At 45.4% G+C, this 26565-nt stretch overlaps 1 protein-coding gene across 6 annotated transcripts in view; it reads left to right on the top strand.

Annotated features, from left to right (window-relative positions):
* Positions 1–1723: 1723 nt before the first annotated feature.
* LOC116950708 (peptidyl-glycine alpha-amidating monooxygenase B-like) overlaps positions 1724–26565 on the top strand; it is a 50344-nt gene continuing 25502 nt past the window's right edge. For 2 of the 6 annotated variants that reach the window (XR_012946441.1, XM_032968688.2), the window contains exons 1-3: positions 1725–2213; positions 21287–21792; positions 24683–24806. Coding sequence is in view for 5 of the 6 variants with exons in the window: in XM_032968688.2 (XP_032824579.1) it covers positions 21713–21792; positions 24683–24806 (204 nt within the window). In the remaining variant the exon portion in view is untranslated. Of the gene's footprint in view, positions 2214–4381; positions 4589–10383; positions 10662–21286; positions 21793–24682; positions 24807–26565 lie in introns of those variants that run through there. The other 4 variants (XM_032968689.2, XM_032968690.2, XM_032968691.2 and 1 more) reach the window with 4 other exon arrangements.

Below are 26565 nucleotides of genomic sequence, written 5' to 3'. Positions count from 1 at the left end.
CTCACCGAACCCCTGGGGTTCGATCGAACCCAGGTTAAGAACCACTGATTTAGTGTGATGTTCCGTCTCTCTGTATCCCCTGGTAATCTGTGTTAATTCCCTCTACTTAAGGTCTGTATATATCTGCGGTTATGTGTTTCCTCTACCTGATGATTGCTTGTGTTGCAATCGAAACGTCGTATATTATGTAATTGTATTTTTCTTATTTCTACGTGACTTTACAAAAAAAACAAAGATTTATTATGAATATTGGTCTCGAAAGCCCTCGTGTTAAACTTATGTGTTTGCCTGTCGTACCGCAGTGAAAGTTGTTTTGAGACGCCGATACAATGCGTAATCTTCTGTAAGTCTTCATCTATTTTTTTTAATTGCATTGGAAAAAAGTTAAAGTAGTGTGAGAATTGACAACTGGCAAGCTTCAAAGAGTAGCTGGTTTTGGAAGTGTTGGCGATGCAGTGTCGACTCACACGAGTCTGCTGTGTCGTGGAGGGTTCCAATGCGGTGATGATTGACAGTCTACACACACGAGCCCACACCCACCCCAATAAAAAATAATCCAATTATGATTACTTTTACAACCCCGAGACGCATTCATTAATAACATTGTGACCTTCAAAGGAAAACATAGAGGCGACGTTTCAGGCAATGACCCCTTCATTTGTGAATTGTGCTTGCGTCACACCGCCAACGCAATTGGATCAGTGAAAATTTTAATCTGAATGTTTCTACCATCGCCAGAAATCACCATTTAAAAAATATATTTACACATTTGACGAGCATCATAACAATAGTACACTTTTGAGATGTAGATGGGTGAAACAGCCAAAAGTCGCTCCACAAGTGTAAAGTTATGATACACCTTTTCTTGCCTATATTAGATGGATGATAATCCCAAAATATATTATCTTTTAGTTCATATACATTTTCAAATAGAAGTGATTTTATTCCTAATTTGCTACACGTGTAGCTACACAAGTCGCTACAACTGCTTCGGGCCCCGCACTTTCAAGCTATCAATTCCTGTTCAGTGATTCAGCACTTGCTCTATTACTATAGTACTATACCGCCTTCAACTTTTACGAACGACTGTGTGTTTAAGGTTAGCGATTTGCCGTATTATCTGGCTGTATAGCAAATGGAAAAAACAATTACAGTACTTTACTGTGCAAGTAAAAAAAATAGTTTTTAATGTATTTTTCTTTAGTTAGGGCCCCTATTTATAACATTTGCTACAGGCGCCGCGCATGCTTCATCCGGCACTGGGTATTGAACCGTGTGGGTTGACAAATGATGATGGCATCATCGTGATTGAGATCTACCGACTCGTCTCGCTATACGGCAATGCACGTGTGCAGATCGAACCGCCGATTATCAACCACTCGCCATCAATCGCGAACTATTGCTAACAAAATAAATAATGACATCTAATCACAAACATCTTTTGGCGCGTAAGAAATCCAAAGCGCATACGCCGCATTACGTTGTGTAACTTTTGTAGGGACCGTGTAAACCATCTTACCCATAGGTAATCGATGCAATACAAATCACAATGCGTATAGGCGTGCATTGATGGCTATTACAAATCGCAGTGCGTATAGGTATCAGCTGCCATGCATTATAAACCGTAGTCAGTATAAGCAGCAAGCGTGATGTCATATTATACATTATAATACGTATAGGTATACAATCGCACGCGTTATACAACGTAATTTGCATAGGCCTTAGCTCACGTTCATTAAAATGCAAAGAGTTGTCTGTACAAGTAAATCTTTACTTGTCATCACGTTACAAATCATAATTCATTACAGGTATGCAAGGACAGGGGCATTTGTAAATCAGAAGGCATTTAGCTCACGCTCGTTGATTACAAACTGTAGTGCAGAAAAGCAGCTAACTAACATTGCATTATAAATCGTAATCCGCATAGACTGGCGGCCGGGCGCGTATTGTAAACCGTAGTGCTGATACGCGCGCCCTCACTATAACGCATTGAGGCGGGGGAACCTCGCCATTGGTTGTGAGGCGGTCACGTGGAGCGTCGGACGCGTAAGCGCGCTGGGAAGTATAACGCGCCCGCCGCGGAACGCGACCAGACCGCGTTGATTCTCCGCTTTGAATTGGCGCGACAAAACAAATAAAATTAACATCACCACGGCCACGACGACGACGACTAACTACTGCTGTGGTAGACGCAAGGCGGTGAGGCGGCTTCGGTGAGTGCGTGAGAAGCGTGAATGTTGTTGGTGGTGGTTGTGTCATCCTGGGTTTAACCAGCAGGCTGGATTGTGCGAGGAGCTCACAAATCCTTGAAAGATCTGGGCAAGGTCCCATCGGTGAGCTCCTCCGGCGGGCAAGGCTGCGATGGCTGGGTCATGTAGCCCGCATGTCCAGACACCGCATGCAGAAACAGCTTTTGTTCGGCCGGATCGAGGGGGCTAAACGGGCGCGGCACGGGCTAAAGAAGAGATGGAGTGATGTGGTACAGGAGGCACGGGCTAGAGAAGAGATGGAGTGATGTGGTACAGGAGGCACGGGCTAGAGAAGAGATGGAGTGATGTGGTACAGGAGGCACGGGCTAGAGAAGAGATGGAGTGATGTGGTACAGGAGGACGTGGAGCTGAGTGGACTTGCCGATGACTGGTACCAGCGGTGTCAAGACCGGCCTCTGTGGAGGAGGCTCGTGAAGGACGCTACTGGGCAGTTGGAGGCAGTCGCCCTCCAACAACAACGGAGGGCGGAGGAGCGACGCTCACAACAACGAGCGGAGCGCCGGGTGGCTAAAGCACAGCAGGTTGGCACAGTAGGTTGGCACAGTAGGGGGGCACAGGTGGTACATCAGCTAATCATCTTAGTCAGTCGACCTGTGGCACCTGGGTCTGCCCCGTGACACCTCCTGCCCGCGGGCTTTCGACACTTCACGTGGCCTCAAGGTGCACATGGCCTGGCACAAGCGTCGTGGTGACGTCACCGCCACTTAGTGGCGATTGTTGTTGTTGATGAACCGCAGCACCACCCACAGGGGGCGGGGGGGAGTCTTAGCGGAGGACGACGCTCCACCACCGTGGAGGAGATGGAGCCATCGAGTGTCGCGAGGTGGATCCTTGTACAGTACGGCAGGACTGTATAAGGGCCACTTGGCTCAAAGCAGCCGTCCATCCAGCAGTGGATTGGTTAGGAGACGACGAGGGGTGACCCGCCTCGTCGCAGTGGCGGCGTCTTCTTTGGAGGATCGTCCGCGGTGGAGATGGAGCGATAGAATCGTCAACTCGCTTATGCGTGGATTGTCACGGTGTACCGCCGAACTGTGAGGGTGGATTGATCACGACCGGCGGTGGTGACGCCTGCCAACGCTTGATCACAGAGGCGCCACGTATAGATCATTGAATGGGGGACGCTGGCTGTGGAGATGGAGCTATGGAACTGGCTTGTATGCGCTTTGTGAGGTGGATTGGTACGCCGCAGAGCTGCGAGTGGTCAAAAAAAGAGCTTCATAGCTCATCGGATTCTTCCCGCAGTCTCAATGAAGATTCTGACGAGGCGACTTTGCTAAGGAGGCCATCCAACAGTGGATTGATCCTGACTGATGGCTGTGGTGACGGCGTCAGTCGGTACACATTCCTCGTGTCAATCCACTGCTAGATGACGGCCTCGTCAGTTCGTGAGGGTTGTTTGACCATACTTCACCACGCTGGTCAGTGCGGGTCGCTGAAGGGATTGGGGTTCTTGGTACATGTTTATCAGCACTTATTATTTCCACCTTTCAGTATTATGATTATGAATCGAGTGCCGGTTTTGACTTGTAAATGTCCATGAATGTGCGTACCGGTGCTACGATCATCACGATCATCAGCCACGATCAGTCCACTGCTGGATGAAGCCTGCTCCAAAACCGTAATTGCGCCTCCTGCGATGTAACGATCCATCCAGCACGTGATGAACCCACGGGCTGATTCCATCGCTCCATCTCCCTCGGTAGCAGGGAACTCGAGCTGGCGGTCCCAACCACACGACCTGTGAATATAATCTGCGTCACTACCTAAATGCAAACGATCATTAGCAATGTACTCCCACTTAGCTAACCAGCATTAAGCCTGGCTCGTTTCTTGGATGGTTGGCTGCCGGGCACAACGGGACGGGGGGGGGTGTTTTAGGCCGCAGGGATTGTCGTTCAGAGTAATCAATTGTTGTACTGTACTGCTGTGCTCCTCGGCGTACGCTCGCCACACTGACCAGCGTGGGCCATTAACACCCCACCCCTAGTACCCACATGGCGTGTGGGTGGGACAACGGGGCTGTTCACGAACGAACCTCAAGGCCACCAAGGTCTCTGTGACACTCTCAACCCCGCTGGGCTGCTAGGTGGCCGGGAGGTGGCAGCACGCACGGCGTGGACCTGACGTGCGGTTTTCAAGTCTCGGTGCTCCAGTTTTCTCTCAGAATTATTTATAGAAAATAATTTGTCCAAAAATCCTAAGGCAGGACCTTGAGATTAAACATGTACAGTACATGCATGGACCTTTTGTCAGGGCACTGCCGGATGAGGGCTTCTCCACGCCGAATTGGGCCGTGGGGGTTATTTGACGACGTGGTAAGTCCTCGCTTCGCGCGTCTTCACACAACGCGTTTTTGTTATAAACATTTTTTTCATGGGGGAACACTTTGCACAACGTGTAACGTGCATCACTATAACGTGTAACGTGCACCACTATAACGTGCACCACTATAACGTGTAACGTGCACCACTATAACGTGTAACGTGCACCACTATAACGTGCACCACTATAACGTGTAACGCGCACCACTATAACGCGCACCACTATAACGTGCACCGCTATAACGTGTAACGTGCACCGTTATAACGTGTAACGTGTACCACTATAACGTGTAACGTGTACCACTATAACGTGTAACGTGCACCACTATAACGTGTAACGTGCACCACTATAACGTGCACCACTGTAACGTGCACCACTATAACGTGTAACGTGCATCACTGTAACGTGTAACCTGCACCGCTATAACGTGTAACGTGCATCACTATAACGTGTAACCTGCACCGCTATAACGTGCACCGCTATAACGTGTAACGTGCACCGTTATAACGTGTAACGTGTACCACTATAACGTGTAACGTGTACCACTATAATGTGTAACGTGCACCACTATAACGTGTAACGTGCACCGCTATAACGTGTAACATGCACCAATATAACGTGTAACGTGCACCACTATAACGTGTAACGTGCACCACTATAACGTGTAACGTGCACCACTGTAACGTGCACCACTATAACGTGCACCACTATAACGTGTAACGTGCACCACTATAACGTGCACCACTATAACGTGCACCGTTATAACGTGTAACGTGCACCACTGTAACGTGCACCACTATAACGTGCACCACTATAACGTGGTTTCTCAGCAGTCGACGACGAACTACTTGAGCTGAGCGGTACAGTCCGGTACGCGCTATGATACAGTACCATGGTGACGTGCCCTCAGTGCTTAGTCTCGTCATCTTACTTGTGTCCGTCCATCGTGTCTCGCCAAATCGTTATATTATTTATGGGGAAATCGGTTTCGCTTCACGCTTTTTTCGCTAAACACGCCACTTTTAAGGAAGGTGTCTAACGTGTAAAATGAGGACCTTGCCGTCCAGTACCAAACCATGCTGGTCAGTGTGGTTGGTGAAGGCAGAGAACATAGACGTTGCAGCATAGTACAATACAACTGATTTTTTTTCCTGCATTTCTCCCTGCTGAAAAAGAAGCCCCTCGGGTGAATGAATGACATTTGTATTATTATTGTATTGTTATTCTATTGTTTTTATTGTTTTTGTATTGGAATTGTATTGTTCTTTTATTGCTTTTTTTTTCTTCTAAATGCGTGAACTGTATTTGACAGATAGCCGAGCTAATAGAAATATTTGTCCTCTTTGAGTGGAAAGTCGCTTTGTGTGAAATCATCACACATGGCCATCATGTGTTTTAACTCTGCTTCACCTCTTAGGAATGTGAAATTTACAGCATTTTCTTACTGCTGTAAAACAGGAATACAGTACTAAATTATTTCAAAAGTACTTAAGATAATATAAATAAGTGTCCTGTCTCAAGCAGAAAGCTGCATTTCAGTAACTCAACATTATTTATATTGTGCATAAATTCGCCCTGCCATGCGCCTGCATATTTGGAGTGTGAGTGTCTCTCTCCCCGTGATCGCGTGGATTTTCCTCCGGGGCCTCTGGTTTTTCCCCTCCACATTTATAATCAACATTACGCGTTTAGAGTATTTGGCAGCAATAAATTTCCACACGATAAGCCACTTTGTTGAGCTATCATTTGTGGCTGGGTCGCTTCTGAAAAACAGCTAAACGGCTCAGTGGACCTTACCTGGTAAAATAAAAAAAACTAAATTTGGTATGGAATTTCGAACACTTCGATCTAAACTGAAGAGATGGCTGCTTCTATGCGTGTGAGCAGGAAAACAATTTAGATTTCTTGTCCCGAGTGATATAATTTGCACCACCAACCCGAACTTACCAGCGTGGTGAAGTATGGTTAAATGACCACCCACAGAAGGTGATTGGGAGCAGTGGATTATAAAAGCACTCTACGTGTGCACGTGTGCAATGCGTAGTTTTCGCTCGATTTGGAAATTAGTTCACCCATACGTACTGGGTTTCCTGTTACAAGCACAATAAGCGGAGTCGTGGTGACAGTGCATACAACCCAAGCTGCGGGCTATACAGTTAACCACTTTACTCTGGCTCCATCAATGGGAGGGAATAGCAAAACTACAGACCTCCACATTGGCATCAAGCTCCTGAACGTATTGCCATCATACGCACGCATACAATATTAGAGTCATGCATTTTGTGTACATGGAATTGTAATTATTTAAATATTACACGCTCTGGTGTGGTGCATGCCCAGATGCTGTCTGTTTATTGAGACCACGAGATGTGGTGGGTTAATGATACCTCACAACACCTGTGGTGTTTGAGCTTAGCAGCACTTGATAACTGGCTGCTGGTTACATTATTGTGGATTGTAAGTGCAGTGTGGCCCTGTTACGTACGTAGGATGCGAAAGAAGTTCAGCATACTTACAATAGCGGTATACCTGATTCATCCTTGTTATTGGTTTTGGGTTTGAACATTGTTGTTTGAAACATTACGCTCTCTGAAGGGTTTTGGTATGCAGTAGCCCGTACAGCAAAAAGTTACATTTTGTGTTTCATTCAGTTCTGAGGCGAATCTTCAAAGCGCACACATCTTCCACATTCGTACGGCACTTTGAGCATGAGCAACGCCACTGGTCGTGATGGCGTCTTCACATTGACCTTAAGCTATACGAAAGCTGAATGAAACCTGGGGGAATGATTGTTTTCCATAATCGATAAAAGATTACATTTTGCGTGGAGTGAACGCTTGTCTTCCTCTCATGCCAGACGACTCCTCTCCGTGAATACTTTGCTTCTTGCGACCAAGGATGTTTGTCATATTCGTCAGTGGAGGGTCACTCCTTCTCCTCTGAGGCACATCGCAGCTGGCTTTGACATTCCTCCCCGAAGACCTTGATGGAGCCGTCAAGCACAACGGAACATCAGCGGCCTGATGAGATTAGCCACAGTTACATTTTGACTTAAAACTTTCGTGACTGCAAGAATTAATATTCTTTGGTTCTTTCGGTAAATTCACGTAGATAGAAAAATAATAATAAAAAGAAAGTGGAAAAAAACGAATGTAGACTGTAGCCTGGTTCTTAATCGGAGTGAGTGTACTGGCAGTCTATAATGTAGCATGTAGCCTGGTTCTTAATCGGTGTGAGTGTACTGGCAGTCTATAATGTAGACTAGCCTGGTTTTTAAGTTTGGTGAGCGTATTGGCAGTCTATAATAAAATTAAAATGATTAAAAAAATAAAAATGTAAACCACGACGTTTCGATCACAACACAAGCGATGGTCTTCAGGAAGACGATCGCTTTTTTATCATTTTTTATTTTATATTTTTTACTGTCGGTATGCTCACTCAGGTTCAGAACCAGGCTACAGTCTACATTATAGACTGCCAGTATGCTCACTCAGTTTAATAACCATTGCTACAGTCTACATTATAGACTGCCAGTACACTCACCAAAATTAATAACCAGGCTACAGTCTACATTATAGACTGCCAGTACACTCTCTCCGATTAAGAACCAGGCTACAGTCTACATTAGTTTTTTGTATTGTTTTTCACTTTTTTTATATTATTATTTTGTTCTATCTACTTGACTTTACCGAAAAAAACAATATAGCCACAGTTAGTTACGACTGTGGTCATGCTACCCAAACTGTGGACCGTATTATAGAAGAGGAAGATCAAACCTACACGTCCTCTCTTCCGAAGTCCTATCATGGTTAGCAGACCTCGACATTGACATTCAGCTCCTGAAACATTATACCGCTGTGTGCAAGGATAGAATCGGTACGCCGCTCTTCATTCTCAAGATCAGTTTTCCAAAGGCTCTCCAAATTGCGCTCGCTTGCCTCGTTATCTCATCATCTTGACTCTGGCCTGACCTACATATTTGCCCTACGGTACACATGCTCGGATGTGTTTTACAGTTGTGTCCCTCCAACGAGTGTATTGTTTAGAAAACTTGCCGCGCGTAATGTCGAGGAAAAAGTAAACGCTGCTTTTTTTCAGCGCGAAAAAGGGAAAGGATCTGAACCAGATATAATGATCCTAGACATCGTCAAAGAAGACGAGGCAGCTCGTTGGGGTACAAAATTAGCTATTACATTTGCGAACTGTTTACATTGAAATCGTATCCCTCAATTATAGATAAGACCTCTATAGGGATGAAAAAAAATAGAGACTCAGTCTGAATTAGTAAAATTACAGACCTTTTGGCCTCCTATGATGCATGTAACTTGTTCACGATGATCATTTAGGGCAGAAAAATTGACAGTTTCGAGGCCAACCAACCGTGCGAATGAGCCGGATTTAGGAATGTTTTTCTTTCTACCATCAGTCACATACCATTAATGAGGTTTTGGAAAAAACTCATTCATATCAAACATCGTTATGCCCTACCTTTTGCATACTGCGAAAATCTATTTGAAAAAGCAGGGGGAATTGATGCATTCTTCAAAGCTCTCATAAACCAAGGGCTCAATAAGAAATATTTTCACGCTATAACACAATTTACTATTTTGGAACGGTGGAACAGCTCCACCGAAATTGCATAACGTTGCAAAATACATATCGGCATGAGTCGTAAGCTCTCGCCAAAGTTACTCACAGCAACAGTCGAATGTTTTCCAAAAAACTGGATTGGGAAATTGCCGGATTAAATATAAGTGGATGGATTATTAACCATCTCAGAATTGCTGATGATGTTAAAAAAAACAATGGAAATGTATTCATCATCATCGTTGTTAGTCCCTTAACCGTGGGGGTTGTGTAGCGCCACTGATGCTTTTGTAATCGACCCGTCTCCACCTTTCGCTGGTCTTTTTGCGATGTGCGCAACGTCTTCCGCCGATGTGCAAGAGGCTCCGTTCGTTCCCGTGACTGAATTGCAGTGAATTGTCGAAGAACTCCACAAAGAAGCCTTGTATAGTTCGGGCTCAAGGTAATCGTCAGTAAAATTCTATCGCTTTCAGGGCATAAAATAACGCCAATTCCACGCAGTACAAGCAAATGTGGATCGTGACCCCCACTGCCCAAAAATGCAGATGGCACTGAGCCCTGGAGTTCTGCAATGTAATTGCGCTGAGATTGTGTTTGTGTCACTGAGATTGTGTCACTGAAGCTTAATAAATTAAATGGTTAGCGTTGCACAATTCTACTTTAATTACTGTGTGTAAATCATACATTGGGTTCCCATTCAATTAATCTCACTCCAACATTACACTCCTTTCATGATGCAGCTCCTATGTCCCAAGAGTTTTATTTCTACCCCCCTACATGCGTAAGCAATTACTGAAATGAGTTTCCATCTTTGCGTGTAAAGGGTCATAAAATATCAAGGTCTAGCATTGTATTTTGCTTAAACTGGGGTCCTGTTGACTTTTCATTAGGTGCACAGTTATGTAAATATGCGTCACGGTGTACCATGCTGGGTGTTGCAGACCGATTGGCCTCGGAGGACCGGTTAGCAAAGAAGAGAGCTAATATTTGCAGTCAAGCACGCAGACATATAAAATGGGGCATCCCAAGTTTCCCGTGCAAACGAAACATTACTTCTAATCTCGCTGGGCTGTCACTGATCAAAAAACAAGAGATTTCTGGAATGAGCCGAAGCTGAATGATTGGGACCATAAACATTTCTTCTGTCCCCTTTATTGAATTTATATTCATCCTTGTCGGGCCCCGTGTGTGTTGGCTGAAGGCTGCCGAGCGTCGCATTACAATTAAGGCGGGATGAGTCACCCAGTCGAGGTGGGCGAGCCAGGGCGAGCGGGTGCATAACGTGGGTGCGTAACCATGGCGACACCATCCTGAGTGGTGCTGCCGCTGCTGCTCCTGCCGCTCCTGCTGCCGCTGCAGCAGCGCAAACAACCATTGACGTCTCTCCGGCCGCCCGCCCGCCCGCACTCTCCCTGCCGCGTAGGCGCGACAGCACCACCGTCCCGGCAAGAGGCTCCGTCAAGCGACGTGTTGTCCGAGGTAGCACTCCCCACCCACCCACCCATCTCCTAGGTAGCACTCCCTACCCACCCATCCCCTAGGTAGCACTCCCCACCCACCCATCCCCTAGGTAGCACTCCCCACCCACCCACCCATCCCCTAGGTAGCACTCCCCACCCACTCATCCCCTAGGTAGCACTCCCCACCCACCCACCCATCCCCTAGGTAGCACTCCCCACCCACCCATCCCCTAGGTAGCACTCCCCACCCACCCACCCATCCCCTAGGTAGCACTCCCCACCCATCCCCTAGGTAGCACTCCCCACCCATCCCCTAGGTAGCACTCCCCACCCACCCACCCCCTAGGTAGCACTCCCCACCCACCCACCCCCTAGGTAGCACTCCCCACCCACCCACCCACCCCCTAGGTAGCACTCCCCACCCACCCACCCACCCCCTAGGTAGCACTCCCCACCCACCCACCCACCCCCTAGGTAGCACTCCCCACCCACCCACCCACCCCCTAGGTAGCACTCCCCACCCACCCACCCATCCCCTGTCGCCAGCCCAGACGAAGCATCGAGAGGTGTCATGGTGGTGCTAGGGTGGTGCTCAACGGTACTGTGGTATAGTGGTGGTACTCTAATGGTACTGTGGTATAGTGGTGGTACTCTAATGGTACTGTGGTATAGTGGTGGTACTCTAATGGTACTGTGGTATAGTGGTGGTACTCTAATGGTACTGTGGTATAGTGGTGGTACTCTAATGGTACTGTGGTATAGTGGTGGTACTCTAATGGTACTGTGGTATAGTGGTGGTACTCTAATGGTACTGTGGTATAGTGGTGGTACTCTAATGGTATTGTGGTGGTACTCTAATGGTACTGTGGTGGTACTCTAATGGTACTGTGGTATAGTGGTGGTACTCTAATGGTACTGTGGTATAGTGGTGGTACACTAATGGTACTGTGGTATAGTGGTGGTACTCTAATGGTACTGTGGTATAGTGGTGGTACTCTAATGGTACTGTGGTATAGTGGTGGTACTCTAATGGTACTGTGCTATAGTGGTGGTACTCTAATGGTACTGTGGTATTGTGGTGGTACTCTAATGGTACTGTGGTATAGTGGTGGTACTCTAATGGTACTGTGGTATAGTGGTGTGCTTTAATGGTACTGTGGTATAGTGGTGGTACTCTAATGGTACTGTGGTATAGTGGTGGTACTCTAATGGTACTCTGGTATAGTGGTGGTACTCTAATGGTACTGTGGTATAGTGGTGGTAACCTAATGGTATTGTGGTGGTACTCTAATGGTACTGTGGTATAGTGGGGGTACTCTAATGGTACTGTGGTATAGTGGTGGTACTCTAATGGTACTGTGGTATAGTGGTGGTACTCTAATGGTATTGTGGTATAGTGGTGGTACTCTAATGGTACTGTGGTATAGTGGTGGTACTCTAATGGTACTGTGGTATTGTGGTGGTACTCTAATGGTATTGTGATATTGTGGTGTGCTCTCATGGTACTGTGGTATAGTGGTGGTACTCTAATGGTACTGTGGTATAGTGGTGGTACTCTAATGGTACTGTGGTATTGTGGTGGTACTCTAATGGTACTGTGGTATAGTGGTGGTACTCTAATGGTACTGTGGTACAGTGGTGGTACTCTAATGGTATTGTGGTATTGTGGTGGTACTCTAATGGTACTTTGGTATAGTGGTGGTACTCTAATGGTACTGTGGTATAGTGGTGGTACTCTAATGGTACTGTGGTATAGCGGTGGTACTCTAATGGTACTGTGGTATAGTGGTGGTACTCTAATGGTACTGTGGTATAGTTGTGGTACTCTAATGGTACTGTGGTATTGTGGTGTGCTCTAATGGTACTGTGGTATAGTGGTGGTACTCTAATGGTATTGTGATATTGTGGTGTGCTCTAATGGTACTGTGGTATAGTGGTGGTACTCTAATGGTACTGTGGTATAGTGGTGGTACTCTAATGGTACTGTGGTATAGTGGTGGTACTTTAATGGTACTGTGCTATAGTGGTGGTACTCTAATGGTACTGTGCTATAGTGGTGGTACTCTAATGGTATTGTGATATTGTGGTGTGCTCTAATGGTACTGTGGTATAGTGGTGGTACTCTAATGGTACTGTGGTATAGTGGTGGGACTCTAATAGTATTGTGATATTGTGGTGGTACTCTAATGGTACTGTGGTATAGTGGTGGTACTCTAATGGTACTGTGGTATAGTGGTGGTACTCTAATGGTACTGTGGTATAGTGGTGGTACTCTAATGGTACTGTGGTATTGTGGTGGTACTCTAATGGTACTGTGGTATAGTGGTGGTACTCTAATGGTATTGTGATATTGTGGTGTGCTCTAATGGTACTGTGGTATAGTGGTGGTACTCTAATGGTACTGTGGTATAGTGGTGGTACTCTAATGGTACTGTGGTATAGTGGTGGTACTCTAATGGTATTGTGATGTTGTGGTGTGCTCTAATGGTACTGTGGTATAGTTGTGGTACTCTAATGGTACTGTGGTATAGTGGTGTGCTCTAATGGTACTGTGGTATAGTGGTATAGTGGTGGTACTCTAATGGTATTGTGATATTGTGGTGTGCTCTAATGGTACTGGGGTATAGTGGTGGTACTCTAATGGTACTGTGGTATAGTGGTGGTACTCTAATGGCGCTGTGGTATAGTGGTGGTACTCTAATGGTACTGTGGTATAGTGGTGGTACTCTAATGGTATTGTGATATTGTGGTGTGCTCTAATGGTACTGTGGTATAGTGGTGGTACTCTAATGGTACTGTGGTATAGTGGTGGTACTCAAATGGTATTGTGATATTGTAGTGGTACTCTAATGGTACTGTGGTATAGTGGTGGTACTCTAATGGTACTGTGCTATAGTGGTGGTACTCTAATGGTATTGTGATATTGTGGTGTGCTCTAATGGTACTGTGGTATAGTGGTGGTACTCTAATGGTACTGTGGTATAGTGGTGGTACTCTAATGGTATTGTTGATATTGTGGTGGTACTCTAATGGTACTGTGGTATAGTGGTGGTACTCTAATGGTACTGTGGTATAGTGGTGGTACTCTAATGGTACTGTGATATTGTGGTGTGCTCTAATGGTACTGTTGTGTAGTGGTGGTACACTAATGGTACTGTGGTATAGTGGTGGTACTCTAATGGTACTGTGGTATAGTGGTGGTACTCTAATGGTACTGTGGTATAGTGGTGGTACTCTAATGGTACTGTGGTATAGTGGTGGTACTCTAATGGTCTGTGGTATAGTGGTGGTACTTTAATGGTATTGTGATATTGTGGTGTGCTCTAATGGTCTTGTGGTATTGTGGTGGTGCTGTAATTGGTACTGTGGTATAGTGGTGGTACTCTAATGGTCTGTGGTATAGTGGTGGTACTCTAATGGTATTGTGATATTGTGATGTGCTCTAATGGTATTGTGGTGGTACTCTAATGGTACTGTGGTATAGTGGTGGTACTCTAATGGTACTGTGGTATAGTGGTGGTACTCTAATGGTATTGTGATATTGTGGTGTGCTCTAATGGTACTGTGGTATAGTGGTGGTACTCTAATGGTACTGTGGTATAGTGGTGGGACTCTAATAGTATTGTGATATTGTGGTGGTACTCTAATGGTACTGTGGTATAGTGGTGGTACTCTAATGGTACTGTGGTATAGTGGTGGTACTCTAATGGTACTGTGGTATAGTGGTGGTACTCTAATGGTACTGTGGTATTGTGGTGGTACTCTAATGGTACTGTGGTATAGTGGTGGTACTCTAATGGTATTGTGATATTGTGGTGTGCTCTAATGGTACTGTGGTATAGTGGTGGTACTCTAATGGTACTGTGGTATAGTGGTGGTACTCTAATGGTACTGTGGTATAGTGGTGGTACTCTAATGGTATTGTGATGTTGTGGTGTGCTCTAATGGTACTGTGGTATAGTTGTGGTACTCTAATGGTACTGTGGTATAGCGGTGTGCTCTAATGGTACTGTGGTATAGTGGTATAGTGGTGGTACTCTAATGGTATTGTGATATTGTGGTGTGCTCTAATGGTACTGGGGTATAGTTGTGGTACTCTAATGGTACTGTGGTATAGTGGTGGTACTCTAATGGCGCTGTGGTATAGTGGTGGTACTCTAATGGTACTGTGGTATAGTGGTGGTACTCTAATGGTATTGTGATATTGTGGTGTGCTCTAATGGTACTGTGGTATAGTGGTGGTACTCTAATGGTACTGTGGTATAGTGGTGGTACTCAAATGGTATTGTGATATTGTAGTGGTACTCTAATGGTACTGTGGTATAGTGGTGGTACTCTAATGGTACTGTGCTATAGTGGTGGTACTCTAATGGTATTGTGATATTGTGGTGTGCTCTAATGGTACTGTGGTATAGTGGTGGTACTCTAATGGTACTGTGGTATAGTGGTGGGACTCTAATGGTATTGTTGATATTGTGGTGGTACTCTAATGGTACTGTGGTATAGTGGTGGTACTCTAATGGTACTGTGGTATAGTGGTGGTACTCTAATGGTACTGTGATATTGTGGTGTGCTCTAATGGTACTGTTGTGTAGTGGTGGTACACTAATGGTACTGTGGTATAGTGGTGGTACTCTAATGGTACTGTGGTATAGTGGTGGTACTCTAATGGTACTGTGGTATAGTGGTGGTACTCTAATGGTACTGTGGTATAGTGGTGGTACTCTAATGATCTGTGGTATAGTGGTGGTACTTTAATGGTATTGTGATATTGTGGTGTGCTCTAATGGTCTTGTGGTATTGTGGTGGTGCTGTAATTGGTACTGTGGTATAGTGGTGGTACTCTAATGGTACTGTGGTATAGTGGTGGTACTCTAATGGTATTGTGATATTGTGATGTGCTCTAATGGTATTGTGGTGGTACTCTAATGGTACTGTGGTATAGTGGTGGTACTCTAATGGTACTGTGGTATAGTGGTGGTACTCTAATGGTATTGTGATATTGTGGTGTGCTCTAATGGTATTGTGGTATTGTGGTGGTGCTGTAATTGGTACTGTGGTATTGTGGTGGTGCTGTAATTGGTACTGTGGTATTGTGGTGATACTGTTACGGTTTTGTGGTATTGCGGTGGTATTGGAATAGTACTGAGGGTATCGTGGTGGTTCTGTGATGATACTGTGGTGTCGTGGTGTTGCCATCATATTGTCATGGTATTCTGATTGTGTTGTGCCATGACTGGTGTTTTTTGGCACTCTGCATCGTGGTAGTGATGTTATGGTACTGTGGTGGGGTTATAGTAGTTTGTTTTCCATGGCACTCTGGTATTGGCATCATTTTGTTAGGATATCCGGTTGTTGAGAATGCGGTGTTGTTGGCGTGGTGTTGTTTAAGTGCATTTGAGATAATGTGGGGGAGGTGATCCGTTGAGGCAGGTGAAGGCATAGGCAGGGTTGTAGAGGTGGTGTTGCATTAGAGTGGTCTTGTTTCGGTAATCTGGTGTCCTCACGCTTACGTTGGTGTGGTCTTTGTTGAGGTACAGCGTGGTGGTGGTGGTGGTTTTATCACGGTCCACTGACGTTATTGTGGTCAGATCTTTGATTTATTTAACAGCTGGTCTTATATCCAAAACGTAATGTAGAGTTCGTGGTGATTTGCAATAAAGTACAGGTTATGGCTAGGTTTAGGACTGTGTTTGTGTACAATGTTTAGATTATGGCTAAATCTGGGAGTGGGTCCTTTACCTGTGACTAATGTGAAGGTTATATCCAGGCCTTGGGTTAAAACTGAATAAAATTAATGTTCATGTTATGGCCGAATCTGGGGGATAGTTCTAAGTTTAGCAGCAATGGTGTGATTTTTAGATAAGTGTTTGTACTATTCTTAAACGTGAGCATTGTGCCGGGTTGTCACTCGTTCTAATTAAGCGTAGCCGCTGTGGTTTTTACTCGCACAGCATTGGCGGCAACAGGCCCCTGACGGCGCGGGTCTTCCCACGGCAACCCCTCATTTATTATGTGAGCTGTGCGCGTGCCGCAGATTTCTCTCAGAAAGGCAAACGACAGAGAACGCCACACGGTGAATTTCCACGGTGAATTTCCGCACCCTATTGTGGCGTTTATTTTGAAACCACCCCACCCCCCGTGCCGCATTTATTAGGTCTCCTGGTAAATGAAGAAATTCATGGGTCTCAGTTGGGATCTTACCTGGTTATTAAGGTCATCTATCTATCTTACTCCTGCCGTCATGATCATAATGATTATTATTTATTATGCATGTAATTATTAATCGCTCAAAAAGTATTATTACATTCTCATGTTGATGATGATACACGCATTTATCACTCGAGTCGATTTATGCAAACAATACGCGCATCATATGCCTAGCATTGAATTTAGGTTCATTAAGAGCAGCTGGTGTGACTACAAATGAGACGGAACAAATGGGTGTGAATGAGTCGGTTAAAAGGAGGCCAGAAAGATGTTTCTTGAATTGGAATTGCAGCCCCAAATGGTGACATTTCATCAGATCGCACGGGAGAAATCGTAACGTGTCCTTTATTCATTATAGCCAGATTGAATGTTTATCACGAGTGTGATCTTGCCTTCTCTAAACTTGGTAAAATGTTGAAACTGTCAGTCAGGCAGGGTCTTTTATTTAACAAGGATAATATGAAATACGTATGTATGTTGAACTTCTTTCACACCGTACGTAGCCATCCGTGCTAATCGGATGTGTGAAATAAACCCATTGAGATGAATGACACGTGGCCCCGTTTGCAAGGGCGACCTGGGTTGCATCAAGCTTGTTTCATTTGTAGTGTATTCCTGCTCCGAATTTTAAGCACGTAAATACGTATGACAATTATATTAACCTGTGTTCTTAGAGTTATTTATCCACTTGCGCAATAAATCCATACCAGAAATGCTACATTTTGACATTTCCCGCAAATATAAGTTCGTGTGGTACCATAGTGCGCGCATTGAAAGCCAACCACTTGACGAGAGCTAATGATTCTTCGCAGGCTCGCACCTTGCCAGACGCGGGGTTAATAGATTCACACCTTGTCTTTAAGTGGTGCGATGATTGCACGAGGCGTCGCGTCACGTGCCCGGGCCGCACGTAGCCTGGACACGGTACAAATTATCGCTGCCGGGTGACGTAAAGTCGGTGACCCCCCGGCGTTGGTCGCAAGCGATCGAGTGACTGACAGATGTGCAGGTCAAGCGTGCTCGAGAGGGTTGAGAAGATGTCAGTTGTCCCATGAGTGGGAGGTGGTCTGGTTGTGTCAGAGGTCAGAGTATTGAGCTGGCATTGCTGAAGATACTGGGTTTCAATCTGCACAGCCACCCGTGATTACTGATGGTCTCGGCATGCTCACCAATGGATGCTCAAAGAAAACCCTAGTATTAAATTCAATATTTGAGGTTAGTTTGGTTACATTCCAGCTCTGATAATAAAAATATCGGTTTTGACTCTCATGCGACAAAACATTACTTTGTAGCAGGGCGGGTAGAGAAAGTGTTACCCTCTCATATCGAGGGAAATTTCAAGAACAGCTTTGTGATATCTTGACTCGCTGCTCTGCAGGACTTCTGAATCGATTATTAGTCTCATGACGTGTCACCGTCTCGTGACGTGTTACCGATAGCACGATTTTGATAAAATTGGGGGAAACGACAACCATTTTACAAAATAAATATCCGTGTTTAGGTGGATGGGCTGGTGAGCACCTGTATGATTCCTTGGCTACTGGCCGTCAGCTCGCCGATGATAGGGTCGTTGTGTTTAAGCTATGAGCAGATGTGCCTTTCTGGAGGGTCCTGCTTGGGATGTCTGGAGCGCCCGAGAAAACCCCATGCAACCTTGGAAATGCCACTTAAAACACCACAAGATCGACTGTATTTGCCAATATGCCTCGACTTTTGGTCTTCCACTACATCTTTCTTCGCTCCTTGCATCCTGCACTACTGCTCGCGGCAGAACTCTCCGCAGAGCGACTCACAACCTCCTCTCTACACCAAGGAGCAGGACCGTCATTGCCAGCGTCATTGCTCCGTGAAAGCGGCCCCCGCCATCTGGAACACGGCCATCATCATCATCATCGTCCCGCTGCTGCTCATTCACAGCAGCAGCAGCGTTCAATCCACACCTCCTTTAAGAGACACTTGAAGGCCCCAGCCTCTCTCTCGCCTGACTTTAGAACGATGCTGAGCTTGGCTCTTCGCCTCAGTCACGGTCATTTATGTCTGTGAAATATTGCGCGTGTTATAAATTACATTATTAACATTATAGATCGGTCACTCTTGCAAATGGGACTCTCCTGGTCTCACGAGTTCTCACCTCGTTAAACAAATAGACCCAGCGCTCCAGGTAGGTCATTAAACTGCTTGCTGTCACCTAGGAGTGGACCACTCAGCTCAGCGCAGGAGGGGCACTTCACTGCTGTGTGGTGTGCACATGTCCTTTGTTGTGCTGACATTCCAAAGCGATATAGGGCACTGGAGGGAAACACAATTAGTATCATCGGAGTGATGATAATAATGTATACATTTGCCCTGGAAAGTCTCGTAGAGCCTTCACGTTCTTGGGATGGGTGGCCAATTTTATTTATTGTCATCTGTCCCAGTTTTATTCTAAGCCAATATTCTATTGAGTGTTTTAGCAGACCTTGACATTGGCATTTAGCTCCTGAACATTTTTCCATATGCAAGAAAATAATTAAATTGAGGATTTTTGAGAACACACTATCCACTTAGCTGAAATAATCTATTTACTGTGTTGCCTCTAAGACACACCTAGCTTCCCTGCATGTGGCATGTCACACAGATGGTAGCTTGATTTCATGTGATCAAACAGCCTTTCTTCGACTTTGCTTTATTTTGATAATTAAAATCTGTAACATGACAAGAAAACCCATCACAACAGAGACAGTGTAGGCTGTAATCTAAGTTGATTGAACAGCACACACACAGGTGTGCATTGCATATCCAGAAGCTCCTCAGGCTTATGTGTAGACTGTAGAGCATTCTTGTCAGTTAGCCATTCTTGTCCATGCCTGTCTGGCTTTTGGCTGTGGGTTTTGTGGTTAATTGTCTAATACTGTAAAATAACCACATTTTAAATTGTACTAAATTTTTTTGTTACTTTACCAGGTAAGGCCCACTGAGCTATACAGCTCTTTTTCAAAAGTGACCTGGCCACAAATGATAGCTCAACGAAGTGGCTTCACATGTGGGAAATTATATGTCAGCCAAATACCCTAAACCAGCAGTCCCCAACCTTTTTGGCACCAGGGACCGGTTTCATGGAAGACAATTTTTTCACGGACCGGGGGCCTTTCCCCCTTTTCAAAGAAGCTCTCCAGCGACGTTTGTTTTTTACTCATTGTGGCTACTAGGGGTTAGCTTGTGGGCTTACCAACACTGTGACTGAGACAAATGCGCAGTGTGGGAAAGAGGCGCGGACGGATGTGGTAAATAATAAAATAATGGGCGGGCCACGCGGGGACTCACCACTCACCTCCTGCTGTGCGGCGCGGTTCCTAACAGGATCGGTACTTGTCCGCGGCCCGGGGGTTGGGGACCCCTGCCCTGAATGCGTGTTGATTCTAAATGTGGAAGTAAAACACTCGAGGTCCCGGAGAAAAATCCACGCAACCACGGGGAGAACACGCAAACTCCAAAGATACGGGCGTGAAGGTTGGGATGAAACCCGCGAGCTCCTGTATACCTCGCGAGATAGTTGACATCTCGACATCGTGACGCCACGGTGGCGAGATGTGCAACTGGCTCTATGTAACACTTGCTCGCCTTTTAGCCATCGTCATTGTGTCTGTCACTGCGTTGACAACATAACAAACATTGCTCCAATCTGCCCATATGTAGATTTTTGCAGTTTGAAGAGAAAACCAAAATCGCGTTTTTTAACTCCTGCTGATCTCAACTTCCTGCTCTTCTGCATTCCTTTGCGCTAAGATCACTTAATTCCCAGGAGCCTTCGCTGCTTAGCTGTTACGAAAAATGCATATTAAAAAAGAGGTTTAAATTAATAGATTGAACATTTTTCACGTGACGAAACATTTTGATGCCATGAAAGGAGCGTTTACGGTTCGCCAGATGAGGGTGGATGGAAAGCCGTCGCCTTGGCAGGAACTTTCGCAAGATCACACTGCTGCACCTCTGTGTGCGTGAGTGGCTTCGTGCCTGGACAATAACAACGTTTCCATTGCAAACAAAAAAATATGTTCGTGCAAAGAGGCCTTTTTCGCATTTTTTTTCATTACAAAGCCTTCTGCCAGCTGGGTTAACTTCACAGTAAAACAAGAACGACAAGGAAAAAAGACACATGCAAGCGTAACAAACAAAAAATGTCCGTCGAGATCAAGTATGTTAATTTATGCGCTCGGCATGTGTTTGATCTTTTGGAAAACAATGTGGTCAGAATGTTTTCACGTAGGCGTACGCTGCAGCCCACACCTGGGAGCCATGCCTATTGCCCTCATTCGCCAAGCTCATTGCTAGTTGACATTGACTTTAGAAACTGCTCTCCAGCTAGAGGACCTCTGCAGCCGTCCGTGACTTCGCCGTTTTGTTCCACGTTGCGTGGCCGCACTGTAAGCCAGGTGCTCTTTCCGTGTCTTTCAGGTTGGCCAGGTCGCCCTCGTAAGCCGTGACACCAGGACGACTTCCTCTTCACAGAAGAGAATGAACTCTGCTTCATAAAACCCTCGGCAGCTCCACCCTTGCCTCTTCGCACCGCCTTCTGAAAATGGACCACATGAAGGCGCATCCTGCTAAATCATAAAACAAATCTAGGGTCCGCTCAGTGACGCGTGGTGGATTCGGCGTCGACTCTAGATCGACACGGCGTTTTTTAAAAATATTATTTTAAGTACGGCCTCTTGCTGCCCACGAGCTGGTTTTAAATATAATTTTGAGTGCGGCACGCCCCGTGACGCTGCTGAGCATTCACGTTCTGCGCGGGGGCCCCTTCCCACCGCCGCACCCCTGCGTTCCACTCAGACTCAGCCTGCGAGCCGCCGCTGAGCCTGCCCTGTCCCGCGCAGAGCCATGCTTCCATTGGTGCTGGTGGTGGTCTGTACGTGCTGGCTGCTGGCAGCGGTCGCGCCTGCCGACACGAGCCTGCACAGGTAAGAAGCGCACGCACATGCCAGTGTTGGTACCGGGTATTTTGCGTTTTGTGTCCGTGAAAGTTCGTTTAGCATCACGCGTTTCAGCAATGGCTGAAGTAAGTGGCGAGTGATGGAGAGTCTTGAGACCCGATGAGGATTCTTTGGGTCAATTTACACTATGACAGCGTGCCAACTTTTCAGTCAATGGCCCTGTTTAAGACAAGCCTATGGGATCCTATCAGTCTGATACAATAGACAGCTTCACAGGTGGTATAGTTTTAAGAAATTACGTAAGCTCTACCATGAAGAAGGGCTAATATATTCAAACATTTGCGTCATGTTTATTTTGCAGTCAGAAAGGAGTGTTAATTGATGACGGTAGTGAGTTATATTGATTTGTATTTGCACACCGCTGCCAGCGTGCGGTCCATTTACAATTTTTGGACAGAGGCACCAGTTGCTAGTTAGACAGTGGTGGTGGAAGGCTGTACGTGGATAATAATTTACAGACCTTGAGGGTTCAAATATTGGTTTTGTCCAGCGTGATATATGCCCGCTGGGCTTGAGTGACACGTGTGTTTCAATAAATTCTAACGTCGTTGGTTTGGTGTTTCCGATGAAATCTCACTCCCGCTGGTCTCATGAAATCTCACTCTGACTGGTTTGGTGTGTTTCTCATGAAATCTCACTCTGACTGGTTTGGTGTGTTTCTCATGAAATCTCACTCCCACTGGTTTGGTGTGTTTCTCATGAAATCTCACTCCCACTGGTTTGGTGTGTTTACCATGAAATCTCACTCCCGCTGGTTTGGTGTGTTTACCATGAAATCTCACTCTGACTGGTTTGGTGTGTTTCTCATGAAATCTCACTCCCACTGGTTTGGTGTGTTTCTCATGAAATCTCACTCCCACTGGTTTGGTGTGTTTTCCATGAAATCTCACTCTGACTGGTTTGGTGTGTTTACCATGAAATCTCACTCCCACTGGTTTGGTGTGTTTCCCATGAAATCTCACTCTGACTGGTTTGGTGTGTTTACCATGAAATCTCACTCCCACTGGTTTGGTGTGTTTCCCATGAAATCTCACTCCCACTGGTTTGGTGTGTTTCCCATGAAATCTCACTCCCACTGGTTTGGTGTGTTTCCCATGAAATCTCACTCTGACTGGTTTGGTGTGTTTCTCATGAAATCTCACTCCCACTGGTTTGGTGTGTTTACCATGAAATCTCACTCTGACTGGTTTGGTGTGTTTACCATGAAATCTCACTCCCGCTGGTTTGGTGTGTTTCTCATGAAATCTCACTCTGACTGGTTTGGTGTGTTTACCATGAAATCTCACTCCCGCTGGTTTGGTGTGTTTACCATGAAATCTCACTCCCACTGGTTTGGTGTGTTTACCATGAAATCTCACTCACACTGGTTAGGTGTGTTTCCCATGAAATCTCACTCACACTGGTTTGGTGTGTTTCCCATGAAATCTCACTCTGACTGGTTTGGTGTGTTTCTCATGAAATCTCACTCCCACTGGTTTGGTGTGTTTACCATGAAATCTCACTCTGACTGGTTTGGTGTATTTACCATGAAATCTCACTCCCACTGGTTTGGTGTGTTTCCCATGAAATCTTACTCCCACTGGTTTGGTGTGTTTCCCATGAAATCTCACTCTCTCTGGTTTGGTGTGTTTCTCATGAAATCTCACTCACACTGGTTTGGTGTGTTTCTCATGAAATCTCACTCTGACTGGATTGGTGTGTTTCTCATGAAATCTCACTCTGACTGGTTTGGTGTGTTTACCATGAAATCTCACTCACACTGGTTTGGTGTGTTTCTCATGAAATCTCACTCTGACTGGTTTGGTGTGTTTCCCATGAAATCTCACTCCCTCTGGTTTGGTGTGTTTCTCATGAAATCTCACTCTGACTGGTTTGGTGTGTTTCCCATGAAATCTCACTCTGACTGGTTTGGTGTGTTTCTCATGAAATCTCACTCCAGCTGGTTTGAACCTCCTTTTTGCTTCACCAAAACAACCGTCCTGAACCTTTAACTTGCATACGCGACTTAGACCTTGATTTCTGCAACAGTTTAAATTACAATCGTAAACTGCCGGAGTTAAATGCGTCGGTTTTATTTTCATTTTGCGCTTGTGCACTTCTACACAACACATAAATCGATTACTTAATTTTATTATTATTGTTCACAGCAGATACATAACTTAATTTACGACGAAGGGCCATTGTCTGAAATGTCGCCTATTACATTTTTTTCCTTTTAAGGCCACAGTGTTTTTGACGTGTTGAGTTTTCTCTCAATCATGCTTTTGCACCACTGCCAAAGCAGCTTCACGACGTAATTTATCTTTTGTGAAGGTTCCTCTAAATTCTGAGACATTCTTGAAAGTACAATAGCAGTCGCAGACCTTGATTTCTGGTTTTAAGTCTGATCTGAATTCATGGGCTCTCGGTGAGAATATTTTTATTTTAATACAATTCTGTTTTGTGTACTGATGAATGTGCTATTGTTTTTAATGAATGATGGCATGTTGTACCTTTCATGGACATACCGTGAAGGATGTTACGGTGTATGTGTACTCGGCATATGTAATGATTAATTGCCCACACCTTCTATCACTGACACGGTTTGTTGAATTGGTACCCATTTTGGGATCCGATTCCATTCAAGTTAATGAATATTTTCATCTCGTCCGTGCTGTTTTGTGGAGTCTCCTTTGCTCCACTGGCCTGAATGTAACATTCAACTCTTACATGCACAATTCACTGCATACGTGTGTCCTGGGCATAATAGTGACTGAAATTGAAGAATCGATGAGTCGCCCGGTGCCTATTGTGTCATATTGGATTGTGCATTGTTGGACGCCTTATCGTTGTGGAAACGGCTTGTTGTGATTGTTAGCAGGCGTCGAGTGGGCGGTGCAGGAGTCGACTCCAAGTGCTCCGTGACTGCTGACGCCCAGGACGCGGGCGACGCGACGGAGTTCACCTACGACGTGCAGATGCCGGCCGTCCGTCCCCAAAAGGTGGCCCGACCCGTCGTGCGTCCCCCGTCGGGGAAGAAAAGTGCACGCACGTTGACTCTCGTACGCGTTCCCGGTCCACGCCCGGCTTGTAAAGCCCGGCTGAGGGAGCATTGTTCTGACGGCGTTAATAAGTACGCTATAAATCGGTCGGCGCGCGGTTTTTATTTAACCGGGTGAGGCCCCATTTTGATTCGGTGTCTCTTATAAACGGGTCTTTTGAATAGCCTGCTTCAATGTAAAACTGTCTCAACCCATCTCTACCGACCGATGCGTGCACACTCCCCCTCTTTCACAGCCCCCACCATTACCCACTCACACTGTCTTACTCGAATCTGCTTACTTTAGCCCAGAGTTGCCAAGTCTTCTGGTAAAACACAAAAAATGTCAATGCCTTTAGAGAGAAGCCCAAAACAGGAAGGGGTGGGGTCTGAAGAGGAAGGGGCAGGGCCTAAAGAGGAGGGGAGGCAGGGAAAACAAAACCCAAATCTTCAACTGGAGATTCCCTTCAACCGTGAGCTTTCCTGTTGATTTCAGGAAATGAAAACACGGAGTAAAAACAAGCAAAAAGATAATGCCGCAGATGCGGCCACAGGCCAGCTCGTAGATTTTAAATACCTGCATGAGTGTCATTGCATGTTTGCTAAGTATTTGTCTACAGTAGTCCCTCGGTTAACGTTTAAAATCCATTCCACGAAAAGTACTGTGAACCGAAATAACAGTTAATTGAATATAGGAATAACATGTTAAAAGCATGAATGCGTTCCACTTACGAGCGCTCGGATTGGCCGACATTGGCGCCCGCATGTATAACGTAAACATACCGTTAATCAACATTTAACATTAGTTGAAATCACGAGAGTCCTATGGGAGACGAAACGCTCACTGATAAACCGTTAACCGATGTCACTGTTCTAGATGTCAAGGGGTGCCTTTGCGGATGTGTATGCTTTAATATAGCCAGTTCTGTGACCAGTCACAAGCTAATCACTCAGCCATTTCAATGCTAAATTATATGCTAATTCCTTTGTCAAGGCGCTTTGTTTCTTCTCACACAGCTTAAAGGTCGTGATCTGAGCGTGGCTTTTTTCACTCCAGCGCTGTCCTCCAGACAGTCTCGTCCCTTCACCTGATGAAGGCCGCTTGTGTTGTGGCCGAAACGTCGTGATTTTTGTTATTTTATTTTTTACCTACGTGACTTTACCCAATAGAACCAAAGAGGATGTCACTGTTAACCGAGGGACCACTGTATTGATAACCCTGCACATCCTCACAAATGAGATGTTCCATCTCCCAAAGGATTATGCAGTTAAAATATTTAAATAAATCCCAGCCTCAAACTAGCTTAGCTTCTGGGATGTGTTGGTATCGGGCACATGTCCTGGTGATTAGGTTATATAGGCCAAGGTTGAATTGTGACGTAAAAATAGTTTGTTTTTACTTCAGTTGAAAAAAAAGTTTCAAAATGTGTTATGTTGGCATGATGCCAGACTGTGAATGTATTGCCTTCTGTGTAATATTAGAAGTTATATCCTTAACGTTTCCAACAAGCCATGACAAATTTTTCTTTGGGTTTTCGTATTTACTTGTGATTGTAATTTTTGCTTACAAGTCCAACTTCCGCGCTGCAGTTCAGCACTTGAGAGGGAGTACATGAGCTGATAAATAGCAAACTGGATGATTGGTGAAACAAATATTTGAAGTAATATATTATTTTGCAAGAAGAAACATATTTTTGGTGTTGTATTTTTTAATACGGGTA

The sequence above is a fragment of the Petromyzon marinus genome, chromosome 40, assembly GCF_048934315.1.
Source record: "Petromyzon marinus isolate PM22_M1 ecotype Great Lakes invasive population chromosome 40, UKy_Petmar_22M1.pri1.0, whole genome shotgun sequence".
Lineage (NCBI taxonomy): Eukaryota > Metazoa > Chordata > Hyperoartia > Petromyzontiformes > Petromyzontidae > Petromyzon > Petromyzon marinus.
Note: the sequence above shows the minus strand (reverse complement) of the source record. Positions and strands in the feature narration are given on the sequence as shown.